At 44.9% G+C, this 18,720-nt stretch overlaps 1 protein-coding gene across 2 annotated transcripts in view; it reads right to left on the bottom strand.

Moving 5' to 3' along the window:
- EGFLAM (EGF like, fibronectin type III and laminin G domains) overlaps positions 1 to 14,997 on the bottom strand; it is a 177,645-nt gene extending 162,648 nt beyond the window's left edge. Inside the window, exon 1 of one of the 2 annotated variants that reach the window (XM_046001092.1) lies at positions 14,893 to 14,997. Coding sequence is in view for 1 of the 2 variants with exons in the window: in XM_046001091.1 (XP_045857047.1) it covers positions 10,626 to 10,722 (97 nt within the window). In the remaining variant the exon portion in view is untranslated. Of the gene's footprint in view, positions 1 to 10,625; positions 11,283 to 14,892 lie in introns of those variants that run through there. The other variant, XM_046001091.1, reaches the window with a different exon arrangement.
- Positions 14,998 to 18,720: the final 3,723 nt, after the last annotated feature.

The following is an 18,720-nucleotide window of genomic DNA, read 5'->3' on the forward strand; positions in this document are numbered from 1 at the left end:
TAAGGCTGATTCCAGGTCTTTCACCAATAACATGAACTTTATGACCTATGATCTAGATACCAAAAGTCATCATCTAACAATATAAACTCCAAAAATCTATAATATAAAATTAAGGAAATGAACTTATTTTCAAATCCATTTTCACAGGAGCTGAAATTCAATTATACATTTGTGTTGATGTTGCCAATATTTGAGGTTATATCAAGTATGAAAAAGCGACCATCTCTACCACTATATAAACTCAGTAAACCATAATGAATCTAATTAATACAGACTAACTTTGGAGGGCAATTATTACCAAACGTTAAAGGGGTTTCCTAGGTGCATTTCTGGAAATCACAGTATCTCATTTATCACACAAAACCTTTGTGGTTGGTATTAGGAGTCTTAAATTTCAGAGGGAAATCTAAGGCATAAAGAGATTAAGTACTTTATCTGGGGTCAGACATCCGTAAGTTTTAAAACCAGGGTTCAAACCCAGGTCTGTTTATTGGATTCTTGCTACAATTCCTCCAAGTTGAAGGGATGTGTGTTATGTGTGTAGGTTGTGACCAAACCCATCAATTACTTTAAAATAACTATCAGCAGAATGCTTTTTTTTTCCCAAACGGATGACGTACTTGTTTAACTACACTAATTAGGAACTCCTAGAATATCAAAGAGATGTTTAAGAAACCAACAGAAAGCCTTGAGACTAGAAAGATAAGCCTTGAAATACGCCACAACAAAGGTCTAGCAAACATCATTTGCCACTAAAGAAGATGGTTAAAGAGGGGAGGAATGGAAAATTTCAAGGCCCTGCTGAGTCCTCTAGACCGTCCCTAAAACCCAAAATGGTCTTCTATAGGAGGCATCTGGGGGGGATTCTGGAGCACCTTCCAGCTAGCACGGCACGGCTGCTTCTCAATTGCAAACAGCCCCTCGGTCATCATGTACTTTGCAGGCCCACTAACCAGCCAGGAGAATGACTGAAGGCACTACCTGTTCTTTGTACGTTGTGTCCTCTGACATGCATGGAGCCTCTGTGAGAGTGGCAGATCTCATCGGTGAGTCTCCTTCTGACCACAGAGCTAGACTCGAGCATGTTGCAGTGATCACACTCTTATCTATCAGATGCAGGAACATCCCTGGATTGATGCGAAGCAACAAGGGCTAGCGATTGGACAACCTAGGTTCGTGTCCTGGCTCTACCTCCTTCCTCCTTGCTAAGTCCTCTGTTCTTGACTTCCCAGTAGGGCAAGGGTTCCAAGATCAAACGAGATCACTTCTATGAAAGTGCTTTGAGACGTGCGGTGGTTCAACCCAAGGTATCAATTTATTTTTGGTGGGATCAGTCCACACCGTCTTCAGCCCCAACAAAGCAGGTTGCGGTATCTAAAAACTGATTTTTATATTTTAAGATGCATATCTCACTGCATAAATTATCCTACCATGAACAGTCCTTTTTGTTATGGGACACAAATAGAAGGAGCTTCCAGAAAACCATAGGGAAAATAATTGGAGTTCTAGTTGATGTGCCTTAGGAATTCACTCTATTTAATCAACTGGATAGCTCCTTTACTTTTTAAGAGGGATTAATTTTACCTTGTATAAAATAGAGCAAATAAGTAGCAACAAATAGCATATATTCGTGAAACTATATAGATATTTTTGCATCCTATTGCAAACGAATCTGGGTCAATTTGCTTAGTTTTCAGGATCTTTTGTTAAATTATGATTGCTTCAAACACATAAAGATAGATGACAATGACCTGCTTTTCAACCAGGTTGTACACTAAAATGAATGCAAATTCTAGGCCAAATTCTGCCACATACACAAGTATTTCTTGGCAAGAAGTCACAAAAATTCTCATAAACTTACTCTTTTTAACATCCCCTGTCTGTCGGTTTAGGAACTCCAAAGCATTCCATGAGAAACTACCTGCCACATCTGGTCACTCCCTTCCTGTGTACACAGCCAAACTACATTTCCCAGCCTCCTTACAGTTAGGTTGGGGCCCTGGGACCATATTACAGCCTGGCACATAAAAATCTCTCACACAAGCTTTCTTTCTCTTTACCTTCCGTGACACCTTGGAAGCCCACTTCAAAGATGATGGTATTACAAGCTAGAGGTTACAAAGACCTAATGACTCCAGTTTTCAAGTCATCACTTGAAGGAGAGCAAGCCAGGAGAGCTGCCCAACAAGGAACATTCACTTTGGACTTGGAGTAAGTGAAAAATACATTTTGTGTCAAGTTTTGGAGATTTGGAGTTGCTTATTACAGCAGCAAGCACCTTGCTGAGGCAGATACATCAATATCCTAGCAGCAGAATCAGCAAATCAGTTTGGGGGAGCAGGCAAATGAGTCCACTATTAAGTGACTGAAATACATGACTGAATGGGGCTTTAGCCTAACTGCAAAGCAGCTTGACTCTTGAGTTTACTGGTGCTTATTCTCTGTCTATGCAAAAACAGAGGGACTGTATGATCTTTCTAGCTATTCATATGTTTCACCAATGAAAACATTATTTCTAGCCTCATTTATGCTGATTAACAAACCATTTGGCCTGGATTTATGCTAACAGTTATTTTCGTGTATTTTCCAAGCCACCTCTGAGAGTAGACTTCATAGTAAAGGCCAAGCGGTAACTAGCCCTGGAGCGTGGATTTCTGGCTAGCTCAGAGATAAAGCTCAAAATATTTGACCACTGATATGGCACAGTCACTGAGAGATTAAAATAGATGTAAACTCTTCTGCCAGAATGGTACCTTCTACACCGGATTACTTCGAGAGTTAATTAAGTACCCCTAGGGTACAGATTAAAGTAATTCACACAGTGATTGTTTATACTGAAGTATTTTAAAAATAAATTACAAGCAATATAACAGGCATCTAATTCACAGCCATCATCCATTTTATTTATTTCTCTGCTCACTCTAAGAATTATGAGCAAAGGATCATGGGACCTATTCCTAAGTGTAAAATTAGATCGATAAAATTAGCCATCTGTCCAAGGAAGGCTCTAAACTCAGGTTGTATTTAAGTATTATGTTTCCAATTGCCCAGATGTTACAGAAAAGTGCCTGCTGATACAACTCCTTTTGTACAATGTAAACCATTAACTGGCTAATATAAACTTATTACATCAAGAAAAATAAATAGCATTAACATTACATTAAATCTGATTCCAGATCCTGGCTGCCCTGTCAGCAAACACAAGTGTTAAGATTTAAATTGCTCAGGATTTGCAGAGTCAGATGAAGAAAGACTCTTCAAGGGTCTTTAAGGGAGTGAGGAGGAAGGGACTGGAAATGAGATGAAAGCTTCAGGATGAATATTCTTGGTCGGTGTGGTTGGTTACGATAATGGTAATTACTATGATTATTGTTGAATGGTTGATCCTATCCTATCTTTGTGGAGTGTGTCAGTTCTTTCAAAGCACTGCTCCGTTTTATTTCCTTTGATTCTGAAAATAAACTGGTGGGGATATCTGGGATAAATGGCGGGTTTCATGGCCGAGAATCATTCATAGGAAAGAAAGAACCAGTGGAGCCTGGCCTCTGACATTCCATGTCACTGGGAGTGGCTCTTGAATTACTCCAATCTACTGATCAATCAAACCCCAAGCCTTACTTAGCTCTCAAGCTTCACGGAGATTTCCACTGATGCCCAGTCATGCATCCGTCTGGCTAATTCTCTTTCAGGAACAGCTGCTCCCCTTTCACCACCAGACCCTGCAAACCTCCCCAATACAATTACCAGGCAAACATCGTCCACCACCATGGGGGTTACTGTTTCTCCAAGGAATCCATTCAAGCAAGACCACAAACCTGGTGGCCATATTTTCCAAACCAAAACGAAGGCATGTGGTCAACCAGAGAGTCTTTCTAACTTGCCAATTAATTTATTGGAAAAATTTTAAGACTCAGTACAAATTAAATCACATGCCATCAGTCATACATTAATATGTATGGAAAAGGAACACAGTGCCTGTGTTTCTTGTCGTGCCCGGAACATAGTCTTTCAGTCACGTGCATTGACTTAGTTGTTTTCCTCTGCCCGGATTAAACAATCCCAGTCCCTTAAACACTGCCTTCCAGTCTCAGGCTCCTGTGCCTTTTAAAGGCCTCAGTACATGTCTTGCCCTACCTAACCCTTCCAGCAACCTTAAATGGCAGGATCTTTCCAATTTTAAAGATGAGGGTACGGAGACCACAGAGCTAACATAACTGGCCTTACATCATCAAGTCACTAGTAAATAACAGTGTCCGGACTTGAATCAAAGCTGTCAGATATTAAAGTCTGTGCTCCTACTCAAGAAGAAACCAGACTTGGGGGCTGAAAGTACAGGTGCAGTGGTGGGGGGGGGGTGGAGTGGGTCTGAGGGAAATGAGTGGGGGGGGACGGGTTACACACAGGTCCAAGGAGCTGCTTGTTAGTGCTATGGCAGTCTTTCCCTTTGTATGGCCATCTCTCAATGAACAGGTTGAGGAAAGTCGGGGGGGGGGATGCGAAGAGGAACATTCGCTCAGAGGAGATGTCGTTCAGCCGCCTTCCAAAGACCACAGCCCCAAATCCAACCTTCGGAAGACCTGTGGAGTTTAAGGTTACAACCCAGACCCAGAGCAATGAGTTGTCGCTGCCAATCCCACAGGGTGTGGACAAAGGAAGGAAAAGGAGACCGTGCGTGTATCTGGGGAGTATCTGGGGAGAAGGTCGGGAGGCAAGGGAGGCTGACAGGAGCCTGAACTCTGCTTTGTCAGGTCTTGATGTGAGGACTGCAAACCATCTCATCAAGTCACCGGACGTTCTTGTTAAAAAGGCAGGCACTTGAGATGCATGCCAAGAATTCTCATCCACAAATGGATAAAGAAGATGTGGTGTATATATATACAATGGAATCCTATGCAGCCATCAAAAGAAATGAAATCTTGTCATTTGCGATGACATGGATGGAACTAGAAGGTATTATGCTGAGCGAAATAAGTCAATCAGAGAAAGACAATTATCATATGATCTCCGTGATATGAGGAAGTTGAGAGGCAATGTGAGGGGTGGGGAAGGAAAAATGAAACAAGATGGGATCAGGAGGGAGACAAACCATAAGAGACTCTTAATCTCACAAAACAAACTGAGGGTGGCCAGGGGGAGGTGGGTAGGGAGAGGGTGGTGGGGTTATGGACATTGGGGGAGGTGTGTGCTATGGTGAGTGCTGTGAAGTGTGTAAACCTGGAAATTCACAGACCTGTACCCCGGGGCTAATAATACATTATATGTTAATTAAAAAAATGTGTGTATATATGTGTGTGTGTGTGTGTGTGTGTGTGTAAAGAATTCTTATCCATGTGCAAGTTCAGGAACTACTTGCCTGGGTCAGAGGCCTGAGATCGGCTGAGGCCAGACCTACCTGAGTCAGCTCTGAAAGGTTCATCTTTTGCTTTCACCTGTGCCCCTGCTCCTGCCTCCCCACCCCCAATCCCATGAGATTCAATTCCTGGGAGTAAGAGGTAAACTTCTGCCAGCTCATTTCAGGAGGCTGAAGCCACACAATGGCGTCTTTCTTCAAAATGGGAGTGGACTCAAAGATGGGTTTGGGGGTTTCCGCTACAAACGGCCCTTTAGGCTCTGTCGTACCTCTTTACCTCTTCCCTTTTCCTATCCCTGAAACAGCAGGTACACTTCTAATACCTGCCACTTGACAGGCTGTGGCCAAAGTCAGTGGCAGGGGTCCTGACCAGCTCAAAAGATTTTCTGTTACAATCATAACATCCCATCATCCCTCGAGTCGATGGGGAGCAACCAGTCCTGAGGGCCGAGCAGATGAGGCGGGAGACACAGGCTATCCCTGGGGCCACCCTGTGGAAGCTCCCACCGCAGCCTCCAACGCCTGAGGCCCTGTCTTCCAGAAACCCAGCTCTCCGGCACTGGACCACTTCTGAGCTAGACAGATGGCCAACTACTCCCAAAAGAATTCTAAGGTTATTAAAGCCCTGGGCTCAGGGTAAGAAACACGAAGCAAAAACCAAAAACACCACTCCGTTCCTTTCTGGCCAAGTCACTCTTCCATGAGAAAGAATTCTGAGAAACCAGTACTGCCTCACGTTATGACATTTATGACCTTGACCTCTTTGTCCCTTTACCTCACAGGGAATCCAAGGAGAAAGAGAAAGAGAGAGGAGAGGGAGGTTTCTTATAGGGATTAGATATGGTGTGGAAACAAAGAGGAGGGTAGGAGGGCTGACAAAATGGAGGAGTGGAGGAACTATTTCTGCTATGTTGTTTGGACCGCATGGATGGCTGTAGTTAGCTGCTGGGGAGATACATGGCCTTCAACGGGGGAAATAGGTGTGGCCTTTATGAGCTCCAGCATTCCCCAAGAAGCAAGACAATCTGGATCGCATTGTAGTGAAGGACTTTGGTTTGGAAAGGGAGAAGGAGGGACATACAGAAGAGATGAGCACCACCCCCGTACCCCCCCCCCCACACACACAGCAAATGCATGCTTTGGGAAGGGGACTTGCATGAGAGCTGTTAAGTGAGGACATAAGCAGGCCCTCGTGACCAGCGGGTTGTTCGGGCTGGCATGCAAGAAACAGAACAAGGAGGTCTCTGACTCAGTAGCCAATAAGCCTCACTCTAGCAGCAGCAGAAACCATCTAGAGGCTCCTGGATTCACTCTCAACAGCAGGCAAGATACACTGCCCGCTAGCTAACTCTGCTCTTCAAGACTCTTTTTTTTTTTTCTTTCTGGGTTTCTCTGGATCTTCCCTGTAGTCCAATTTTATAGGTAAGGAAATGTTGAGGGAGTGGAAAGGAAATGATGAGAGCTATGCATCTCCCTAAAGATGTTCTTCTAAGGAAGACCTTCAGTTCTCAGCCCTGACCTGGCCTTGTCTCACTGCCCCTGGGGCCTCAGGCAAACTGCAAAGACAAGAGGAAAGGCAGGGCCCTTGTGTGGTCCACCAGCCCCTCTCTCTGGGCTAGAGAGGGAATTAACACCATGAGTTACCAATCTGCCTGTGGGAGCAGGTGTGTGGCTAGCTGTGTGTCTGGATTTCCCTTTCCCACCTTCCTGCTCCGCATCAGAAACACCAGTCCTCCCTGTGCTTCCTGGGGAGACTCTGGATAAGGAAGAAGTACCCACTCAGGAGGGCTTGGGTACTAGTTCCGGTTCAGCTTCTGATGTTAGGTTGGACAAGTCCCTTAATCACCCTTAGCCCAGTTGTCAAATGAGCCTTTTCACTTCCTTCCTAATCTGTGATCTGAAAAGGAGTGAAGGCTATGCGAAGTTTCCATGCCAGGGAGATGATGGTGTCCTCTACCCAACCTAGGGTCAGAAGCCCCTTTTTCTACCTCTGGGTCCTTGGATAGATCCTTGGCCCTCACAAGATTTAGCGCCAGGAGTTGAGTAAGAGAAAGGAAGTGGTTCATCGACGTGGTGACGTGGTTATACCCCCTGATTCTTGCAGATGAGGTCAGTGGACAAAGGCTTCCAGAACTCCATCTCCATATCATTCACACTGTTACCCTGGAAGGCCTGGGCATGATCCCGTGTACAAATGTTTAACAGCACGTAAGAGGCCCCGCACCCACAGCAGCAGGGATATCGCACGCCACCTGGCTCTGTCCCATGGGAGCTCCCCTGTTCAGCCAGGAGGGAGCCGCCCTCCAGGACCGGTCTGCAGACCTCTGCTACCAGGACCGCTAAGGACTCCCTTCCCGGTCCTGACTAGCACAGCCCAAATCCCATTCCACCACTTACTAGTTGTGTGACCTTGGAGGAGATATTTAATCTCTCTGAGCCACAACTTCATCTTCAGTTCAACAGGGGGAATAACAGTACCCATCTCACAGAGCTGCTGGGTTGATTAAGTATCAGTACGTGCCAAGTTGTTAGAGCAGTGTAGCAAGCACTTCATTAGAGTTCGTTATTATTATTTCATTTGACTTAAGTTAAGAGCTGGCATTTCTTGTTAGTCTCGGCAAATGCAGAGGTTTCTTTATTAATGCCCAATGGCAGAAGATGAGATATCTTGGGGCGGAGGAAAAGGTTGCCTATGTGGGATCCAGATTAAACTCATCATTGAAGAAATGCTACTTGCTTTTTTCCCACCAGAGCTAGGTGGGGATGGGAAATTTTCAGGTTGATTTTGAATCCAAGAATTCCCCGTCTTTCAGAAGTGTTAGGAGACAGACAGGGTCATCCAAAGAAAACAGGACTGTTCCAGCACGCCTACATGGTGGCCAGGCTCCCTTCAAAGTAGTGTTCACAGACCAATTTCTATTGAGGAAACCGGGTACAAAGAAATTCCTATATGGATCCTAGCAGGATTTTCTGGTGTCTGGGGAAGATTATAAATTAGCTGGTTGCTGTTCACATCAGAGCCAAGCAGGACACATTCAGGTTTTAATCTGGACCAATTTTCCGGATCAAAAACTAGTCTTTCCAAGGGATGTAAATGAGCCCAGGAGGAAAATTTCCCCTGAAGTTTATAAAGTAGCTGTCATTTTAATCTGAGCAGCTTTCCAACCTGAAAGCCAGTGTCTGGAGAAAATTATAAAATAATGAAAAGCTCTTCTAGGCTGAACCTAGTCCAAACACCCCTTCTACCTCAAATTTGGTGTATTTAATATGCCAACATATTTAAAAAGGTAGAGTTTCTACTATCAAAACCCTATTCAAGCTTCAAATAAAACCAAAGAGGCCAAGATGGCATATGCATGGCATGAGTATCAGAATGAGAGCCTGGATGAACCAGGTAGAAAACATTTTTAGGAGAGAAGCTACAAAAAAATAAAAAAGGAAATAGGGTGAACCATATGAGCAGTTCTATATACACTAGACTTTTGTGAAATGCTTTTTTTTTTAAAAGATTTTATTTATTTATTTGATAGACAGGGATTACAAGTAGTCAGAGAGGCAGTCAGGGAGAGAGGAGGAAGCAGGCTCTCTTATAAGCAGAGAGCCCAATGCGGGGCTCGATCCCAGGACCCTGAGATCATGACCTGAGCCGAAGGCAGAGGCTTTAACCCACTGAACCACCCAGGCACCCCTGTGGGTGAATTTTTTAAAAATTCTGCTTAAATGGATTGAAATCTATCCTTAAAAGAATATTACATACACTGCTTAAGCTTAAGAACGATAGATAGATAGATAGATAGATAGATAGATAGATATAACTAGGCATCTCTCAAAAACTATGACTATGTGGTTTTATGGGAATAAACCCACAGAATACAATGATCATGATGTGCTTATCTTAAGGAGAAAAGTTAGAAAGAAGCCCTTCACTGAAATCCTTGAAGATGAAACAATTCCTTGAAGTGAGAAACAATTTAATAGATATTGCCTTGGACTGCTACTATCATCTCCAAAATGAATTGAACAGTGGCTCTAGAATAGCTCGTAATTTAAGTGCGTTGCAGATTATGATAATGACTAAATTTCAAGGCAGGTAGCGATAGACACAGCTTGAAGAGTGAGGGGTCCCCCAAAGCTGAAAGGCAACAAGTCGTATTTCCAAATGAAGAAATCCTTGAGCAGTGAAAATATTTAAGCCGCCATATGGGAACCTGCCAACATTATTTTCTTCACCCTCTGATAAATTTCCCTGGTTTGTCTCTTTCTTATAGAATCGTTATTTGTGAAGATAAACTGCACTTTCTGCAGAGTTTTGCAGACTGAATTCAAATAAAGTTATATTGCTTTCCATTGTTCCTAAAATGTAATTAATCCCATAAGACAACCTCGCTTACAAAGTAAACTAAAAACCAAAAAACAAAATCCCAGAAAAACACAGATTTTTTCAGCATTCAAAATACAGCCTCAGCAAAGTAGAATAAAAATCGTTATTCAGGCAACAACGTTTAGAACTTTATTGTTTAGAACGCTGCACCTTGAATAATCTCACAACACAGACCAACTCAAAGCAGACAAAAATACACCAAGAACTTTTACCAGTGTAACTAGAGGAAATGCAGGTTAATTCTTTGTAATAGCCTACAACACCATACACCTTCTAATTGCCCTCGCAAAGTAAGACAGGAGTTCAAAACACTGTAAAATTAACCCACCAGGCACTTCTTTTTGAGAAAACGACCCCAGAGCAGAAACCGTACTTAAAAGCAGAGGCCACATCCCTACACACTGCCAGGGCAGGACCAGAGATGGGCACAGGGAATCCAGGCAAATCTTCAGACACTTAACAGGAAATGGCTGGGCTCTGGACAATATGAATTCAATAAAGATGTTTAGAGACACAGGAGGAGCTGTTTGACTTCTCTTGCACAGTTGCAATCCTCTGTAATTGAGACAGCATGATCGCTGTCCCTGCTCTCAGCTCTGTGCTCAAACACACAGCCTCCGCCTCTACTGTGTCTGGAAAATAGATTATTCTTTTAACAAACAAACATCTCTGGAACCTCCTGAGCTGGGGGGGGGGGGGGGTTGCGGGGGGCGGGGTGGAGCGGGGCTGAGGGCGATGTCGTGTCTTTTCCCACCTCTGGGCAGAGATGAACCCAGTTAAACTGCCGCGGGTCAGTGGGGTAGAGGGGCGGTGCGTTGCCCGCTCTGCGTCCCGGCAAGGACCGGGACCCGGGCGCTGCGGGCGTGGAGTCCCCGGGCGCTCCGAGCGCGTTACCTGGTTTTCGGAGAGCTGTTCTGAGTGACACTGCGCTGGGTCCAAGGCTGGAAGCCAGAAGCAAGAGCCGGAGCAAGAAGCCTCCGGTTAAATCCATTTCACCGCGGGCGCCTGCAAAGTTTCACCAAGTCCAGGTCGCACCAGGAAAGGGCGTCTCCTGGGGTACGCGGGGGAGCCGGCCCCCGCGGATCCCCAGCCGGGGGCGAGGAGGTGGAGGGTTGAGGGAGCTGGTCCAGCAACCACGGAGGAGTCGGAGAAGGTAGGGCTGCTGCCGGGAGGTCGGCGTGCGGGAGTGAAGTCCTCTTGGAGCCGCAGGGCTTTTCCAAGGGGGGGGGGGCGGGGGCGACGAAGGAAGCCGACGGGGAGGGACCGGCTGGCGGTGGGAGGGAGGGAAGCTCGACCAGCCCGGGGATGGAATTACAATCGCGTGGAAGTGAGGGGGCAGGCTCTGAGACAATTTACTCTTCGCCCACCTCTGGGGCCGACAGTCCGCCCATCACCCTCCAACGACCCCTGGCTCATCCCTTCCCCGCGGGTGATCTAGATTGGGGCGCTAGGAGGGGACGACTTCAACCACTAGAGTAGCAGGGCGGGAGTTAGGGGACTGTGAGTCCAGGACCCTCTGCAGTCCTGACCCTGAAATCTGGCGCCGCTTCCCGTTCCCCCCGGCTGTACCCTCTTCCCCTCGTCCATCCGCGCCCCTCTAGGTCACTACCACCCAGCTTGGGGACTTTTCCCAACACCTCCAAAGGTTGCTCCGGTCAGTCCAGCGCACTGTGGGGGAGGGAGGGTGTCTGCGATTTGCAAGTGGGGGAGGATAAGAGGAAGAGGGGGCGGGACTGGCCGAGTCTAGGGCGCTAAGAAGATAAATGGGATTTAAGGCGCGCAGATGGAGAGCGGAGGCCCCGCCACTCGGTTGGAAACGCGGGGTGGAGATTAGGGCCCAACGCGGGGGAGCGGGGTCCCCTCCCTGCAGAGAAAGGCAAGTTGAGACCCTCCAGGGGAAGCGATGAAAGTCCAGGTTAAGCCTGGCGTCGGGGAGAGGACAGGAGCTCAAGCCCCCTGGCGGACGGCGAAGACCAGACTGGGACCTGGGACCCGGCGCCCGCCCACTAAGCTGGGGTTGGGAGCAGGGGTGAGGTCCTGACCACTGATTCCCGGACCTGGATTCCCGGGTCAGCTCCTTTATCCCCTGGATTTGTGCCCTAAGACTCAGCAAAACGCGCCTTTTGTCGGGTTTCCTGGTGGCGCTGCGAGAAGGGAGACCACGGGACTCAAGTTCAGTTACACACTAGCCTGCTGATCTTCAAGTCAAGGAGAAGAGAAAGCAGATACAATAAATAAAACAAGAGAGCATAAACCTGAAAGAAAACACAGGCTTGGCCAATTCCTGGGGAAAGATCAAAGGCCCTAGGAAGTGCCCCGCAGAGGGAGCCAGGGCTGGCTGGCTGGGAGGACCTCACAGCAAGGTGTCCTGGCCCATCATTGTCAACCTAGGCTTGGGAGAGCAGGAGGGAGCAAGGTTGACCAATACCTCTCTGCAACCCCCCGCCCCCCCATACACACACATTTCTCCTCCTCTTTTTAGGAATGAAGTATGCCCTAGCTAGAAGTTTTGTAATGAGCCCAATCTTGTTTGTCTGTTAGCAAAGCCTGAGAATATGTCCCTTACCTGCTGGCGTCCCCAGGTGTGCAACTGCCCATTAATAAATTCAAGTCCACTCCCAACTCGAGGATTTGCAAGTCTTAGCTGTGACACCAGACCTTGTCCTTTTACATGAAGTTAGAGTAGAAAAGTTGAACAGACAGTGGACCTCACTTCCAAGGTGATAACGAGGCCATGTTTGGATGCCAAGCAATGTGCCTGCCCTCAGGACTGCTAGTCTCAAATGTCGCAGAATCATAGACCCTTGGGACTGTCAAGACACCCAGAAATCTGCCTTCAGCATCCTTGGCAGGCCGTTCACCTGGGTTTAACCTCCACCTGCGACAGAGAGCGCCTGCCTCACCATGGCCTGAAGGACGTTGGTTAGCTCTTTTTATGAGACAGTGATTTTTTTTAATGGTTTATTTATTTGAGAGAGGGAGCACAAGCAGGGGGAGGAACAGAGGGAGAGGCAGGGAGAATCTCAAACAGACTCCCTGCAGAGCACAGAGCCTGAGGGGGGCTCAAACCCAGGACCCTGAAACCAGGACTTAAGCCAAAAGTCTTAAGAGTCCACCACTGAAATGAGCCACCCAGGCACCCCATGAGAAAGTGACTTTTTGTATCAGACCTGAGGTAGTACCCAGAACCAACCAAGTGTTACCATGATGATACCTTCCATGTGGGTTCTGCTGTTTTCCACTTAAAAATAATTCTCCCTGAGATAAAAATCTGAAGCAATAATAACTACTATTAATGGCTAGCATTCATATTAACATCTACTATAGACCAGACCCTCTCTGAAGGGCTTTAGAATCCTAGTAGCAATCATCCGGTAGATATTGTTATTAGTATTATTCCCATTTGACAGATAAGGAAACTAAAATGTGAAAAAGTTAAGTAACTTTCTCAAAAACCATGCAGCTCCCAAGAGACAGAGTTCGACCGAATCCAGGTAGTCTGGTTCCAGAGCAGGCTTTTAAGGAGACAGAAGGAGACCAGACACAAAAGTAGACCAAGTTGTCCAAGTGGACAAGGAATCACGGGATCTTGATGTTTAATCTTAGGCTCTGTGTATCCTGGTAAAATGAAGGGACTAGATGACCCCATCGGTAACTTCCAGGTTCTGCTTTGTCTTTATAATCTGATGAACAGCACCATCCAATCCAAGCCAGTTTTGCTTTGAACATGCCTTCTAAACAACTTGAACAAACTCTTCATTGCAAATTTTGCAAGCCTGAGTATCATCCTTCTTGCATACCTTTGACTTCTGCCCATACTACCTCTTTAGCCCTGACCCTGGGCCTCCCTTTGATCTTTTGCAGATGGCCATAGGTGATTTGGAAAGCTGGCTTGGTTTCTTCAGAGGCCCCTGTTGTTTCTTCCTTGCAGGATTACCTTCAATTATGTCATTATATTTTACTTCGGAGTGCCTCCAAATGCTCTGGATCCTCAGGCCATTGAGATAAGGCCTTACTTCTTGAGATCTGCTTGCTACAAATCTAGGGCATACTGATATTATTTCCTTCTGTTGAGAGTCAAATCACAGCCCCCAAATTTCCCTCTCCTACCAGTCTGACAACCAGTTATCGCACTTACAAATCTGACTGAAGATAAATGGACACTTGCTTTTCACTTCCTTCCTGCCTTCTGGGAAGAGAGGAACTAGAGAGGGCAAAGCGGCTTTGAATGTTTCATTTTAAAAAATCTGTCCAAATTCACGGGAGGTCTAAACTCAATTAATAAGGTCACTGGTAAAAGGGTGATCTGCCTGCTTTGTTCAATATCGTGGGAAAAGAGTCTGACCTTTGCCTTGTGGAATGGATTTGGAGGGTGTTTAGATGAAAGTAAGGGCAGAGTTACCAATGGCAGAATGTTGAGGAAGTCCCGCCATGAGGGTGTGGAAGAACCAGCAGCTGAGAATTACCCTTAGGTTTAATTCTTTTTTCTTTAGAGAGGTTATACGTACATATAAAATTTGAAGTGTGCCCAGGCAGAGGGTATAGCGACACATAAGTGTCACCCCAACCCTCCCAGAAGCAACCGCTATTATCAGTTTCTTGTATATCCTTCCAGAGATATTCTCTGTACGAACATACAAGCAAATACATACACATATACTTAACACAAACAGGAGCATCTTGCACGTGCTTTTTAATCTGAAAATCCGCCCAAATCAGCAAGTAGAGATCTGCCTCCCCTTCACTGACTGATGAATAATATTCCATTGTGTGATGTACAATTTATGTGTTCTTTGTTGTTTCCTATTGTATCCTTATAGACACTCCAGCAGGGCATGACCTTGAATGACAATTTGTACCTGTTATAACAGACTGCAGGGTACATTTCTAGACTAGCCATCGCTCCGCAGAAGGCTAAGTGCCTTTTTCACTTTGATGATTTGGCCAATTGTTTGGCCTAGGAGAGTGTACAAATTTGTATTCCCTCAAGCAATATAGAAGCATGACTAATTCCACAAAATCTCATCAGCTCAGTAGTTTATCAAACTAGAACAAGATATTATTTCCATGTATGTTAATGTTTCAGTCATCGTTCAACATATAAAGAAAGGTACACCAATAACAAGCATGCCAGTGATGAATTATGACCAAGTCGGCATACCTTTATAACTAGCACCCAGTTCAAGGACGAGAATCCTCCCAGCACTTCCAGGAATCCTTCCTTGGGCTTCCTCTCAAGATGCACAGGTTCTGGAAGAAGGATGAGAAGAGTTCAGACTTCCCACTTAAATACACAAATAAAAATGACAATTACACAAAGAAAAAGAGATCAGTAGACAATGGAAGCATTCCTCACCCCCACTATGAAACAAGCATTAATCGAGGTTTGATCCCACTCTGTGTAAGGCTCTGTGCTGAGAACAGAAAGACTACAGGAAAGAAAATAATGTCTTCTGCACTCAAAAAGACAGTTCAGAGAAGAGAATTGCACAGCCCACTTTTCCACAAAGCAGGACAAAAGAGGCACTAGATAAGAGTGTTAACAGCATGCTGTTGGTATGTCAAGAGAGAAAGACCCTGTATTACAAATGATAACCTATGTCCCAATATACTCTAATATATAGCCACCGATCTCAGGAATGTTTAAATCATGCTTCTATACAGAACGGGATTCTACCAGGGACACAACTGGAGTTAACAAGGGTAAATTACCTGGTAGTCACCAATCTGTCCATCCTTCTGCATACCTTCTTAGAAACATAAATTTTAAATGGCTGGTGAATTATGGTTAAGGTAGGCAACCTGATTCTCCAGGCTTTTATTTTAATGTAAACTTTTCAACAAAGTATAAAAATGTATAGATCCTACCTACATGAATAATCCAATGGTCATCATAAAGTGAACACACCCATGGAATAAGTCCCCAGATCATGAACTAGAACAATTCCTGACCCTAAACGCTTTGATAGTCCTCCTACTAGTTATAACCCACTCCACAATGAAATAGGAAACCATTTTCCTAAGTTCTAAGACCTAGATTCGTTTTGCCTACTTTTGAACTTTATATAAATGGATTCCAGTAATTTAATCCAATGGCATACTAATTTATGTCCAGCCCCTTTTACTCAACATTATGTTTGAGATTTTCATCCAAATTACGTGGTTATTCTTTTTCATTGGCATGTAGTGCCCCATTATAGGCATATTTGCAATTTGCTTACACACTACTGCTCATGAACACTTGGTTTATTTTCTGGTTTGGAGCTACAACCAAAAATGTTTCTGTAGTTGTTCTTTTATTTGTCTTCAGTAAACCTAAGTACGCATTTCCATTATGCATAATTCCCAGATTATATGGTAAGCCCAGGTTTGGGTTTGGAAGATAATGTCAAGCAGTTTGTCAAAGTGGCTATACCAATTTACACTCCCACGGGCAGTATATGAGAGTTCCAGTCATTCCATGATCTCACCAACACGTGGTGTTTCGGTGTCTTTTTCAGTCTTTTTCATTTTAGTCATTTTGGTGAGTGTGTAACAATATTACACTGCAGTTTTAATTTGTGTTTTCTTGAAATCTAATGAGGTCAAGCACCTTTTCACTTGTTTATTAGAAATTCTAGTTTGTGGGGGTTCCTGGGTGGCTCAGTCAGTTAAGCATCTGACTCTTGATCTCAGTTCAGGTCTCGATCTCAACGTCATGAGTTTAAGCCCCACACTGAGCTCCACACTGGACATGGAGCCTACAAGGAAGGCAGGCAGGCAGGCAGGAAGGAAGGAAGGAATCCTAGTTTGGAAGTGTCTATCCATGTATTTTGCCCACTTTTCTATTGATTTTTCAACCTAATTCTTATTGATTTGTAGAAGTTCTGTATATAGTCTGGATACAAGTCATGGGATTTTTTGGTTGGTGGTGGATGTTTATATTGAAAATATTTTTCCCACTCTGGCTTGTCTTTTAACTCTCTTAATAATGATTTTGAATGAACATTAACAATCTCTTAACAATGATTTTGAATGTAGTTTTAATGTACAATTTATCAATTTTTTTCATTAGTGGTAGCATTTTTAATGTCCTGCTTAAGAAATCTTTATTTACTTCAAGGTCATGAAGATATTAGTCCATGTTTTCTTCTGAAAGTGTTACTGCTTACCTTCCATAGTTAGATCTGCAATGGATTTTTGTGTATGGTGTAGGGTAGTCCTCAAGTCTATTTGACTGGATGCTCCCTCCTGATTTAGATGTGAGCCCTTCTCAGGGAGATGGGGCTTCCAGAGTATGGCTTTGGGAGGGTGTCTTTTCCTCTGCAAGGATCAGCCAAGCTGATATTCAGGGCTAACACTGTGACGACACTTCCCACCAGATATACCTGAGTAGATAGCTACCTTGCATTATATGTTCTGAAGCATAACATCTTCTTCCAAAATATCTCACCTAAGGTCTCTCAGTTTCCTTGAAATTTCCACCATTTGAAATACTCCCATGAGGGCGCCTGGGTGGCTCAGTGGGTTAAGCCGCTGCCTTCGGCTCAGGTCATGATCTCAGGGTCCTGGGGATCGAGTCCCGCATCGGGCTTTCTGCTCAACAGGGAGCCTGCTTCCCTCTCTCTCTCTCTCTGCCTGCCTCTCTATCTACTTGTGATCTCTCTCTGTCAAATAAATAAAAATCTTTAAAAGAAAAAAAGAAAAAAAAAAAAGAAATACTCCCATGAGTTAAGAGTATAACTTGTTAATGATTATATCCATTCTATTCCAAAGAGCTGGAGAGAGATGGAAGGGAGATGCTTTAAGAACATTTATCCAGGTGGTTCTCTTAAAATGGACATATTCTTCCTGAAAAGGAGAAAGGGCTTATTAATACTGTGCCTGTGAACAAAGAGGTAAAGACTCATTTATTAGCTAATTGAGCAGTCACCTATGAGATCAGTTCCAGGGTCCTCAACTGGTAGAGTGTGTGAGTTTGAGAGTGACTTGGGAAGGGGGAATTGGTGGTGGGTGAGGTTCTGAATGTGGGTTAAGGATTGCTGCTAATTCCACATCTCTCGAAGCCATAAACAAACCTTTCACTAGAGGAAAGATGGGTAAAACACAGTAGGGAACACAATGGAGCAGTGTTTAGCCACCTAAAAGGGATGGACTTAGAGCTTCATGTGCTAAAATGGCCAAAGTGGACCAAACAAGCTGCAGAATGGAGCGCAGGTGTTCATGGAGCAGTGGGAAGGGGATCCAGGGGTCTAGCACAGATGCAGGGGGTATTTGCAATGTTTTATATATTTACTGGTTGTATTTTCAAATTATAAGGATCTCTTTATCTGGGTTAAAAAGGAAGTATTAATGCCTTCTAAAAGAAGATAGGCTCAGTCCAGGTGGAGCAACAGCTTGAATGAAGGGGACTTAGAAGCCAAGAGAAGAAATACAGGTCTCACCCATCTTGGGAGAAGGAGGGAAGGAAGATAAGGCACTCCCAAAGGGGAGGAGGGCAGGAAAGGCAGATCTCACACATCATGGGGTTCTGTCTGGTGTGCCAGATTTCACGTGCAAGAAAACAAACAAACAAACAAACAAATGACCATCTTCTGGAAATGCAGGGAGAACCTGTAGCACACTGAAGATTGCGGTTCCCCACACAATACGACAAAACCCAGGGGCCCCACAGGGGCTCACAGTGGCCCACTGCACGCTGGGAGGCATCTCTCCAGAGCGCTGGCATGCCACTTCAAAATGCAGGGCTTATTCGGAAACAACACAACGTCCAGAACATCTCAGTGGACTGGAGGTCAGGACACCTGTGACCCAGCCCTGGCCCTGTCACCAGCTGTCAGTGGGGCTTTGGTGCCTCAATAGACTTTGTTAGACCTGATTTTTCTCCTCTGTCATCCAAGGGTGCTGGGTAAGATGAGGTCTCAGCTTGTCCTAGCGATCACAGCTATCAGCTTCCACTGGAAAACCTCTTGACTTTTCCCAAGATGGACAGATGCCACTACTTAAAAAC

Source organism: Meles meles, chromosome 3 (genome assembly GCF_922984935.1).
Source record: "Meles meles chromosome 3, mMelMel3.1 paternal haplotype, whole genome shotgun sequence".
In the NCBI taxonomy this organism is placed as follows: domain Eukaryota; kingdom Metazoa; phylum Chordata; class Mammalia; order Carnivora; family Mustelidae; genus Meles; species Meles meles.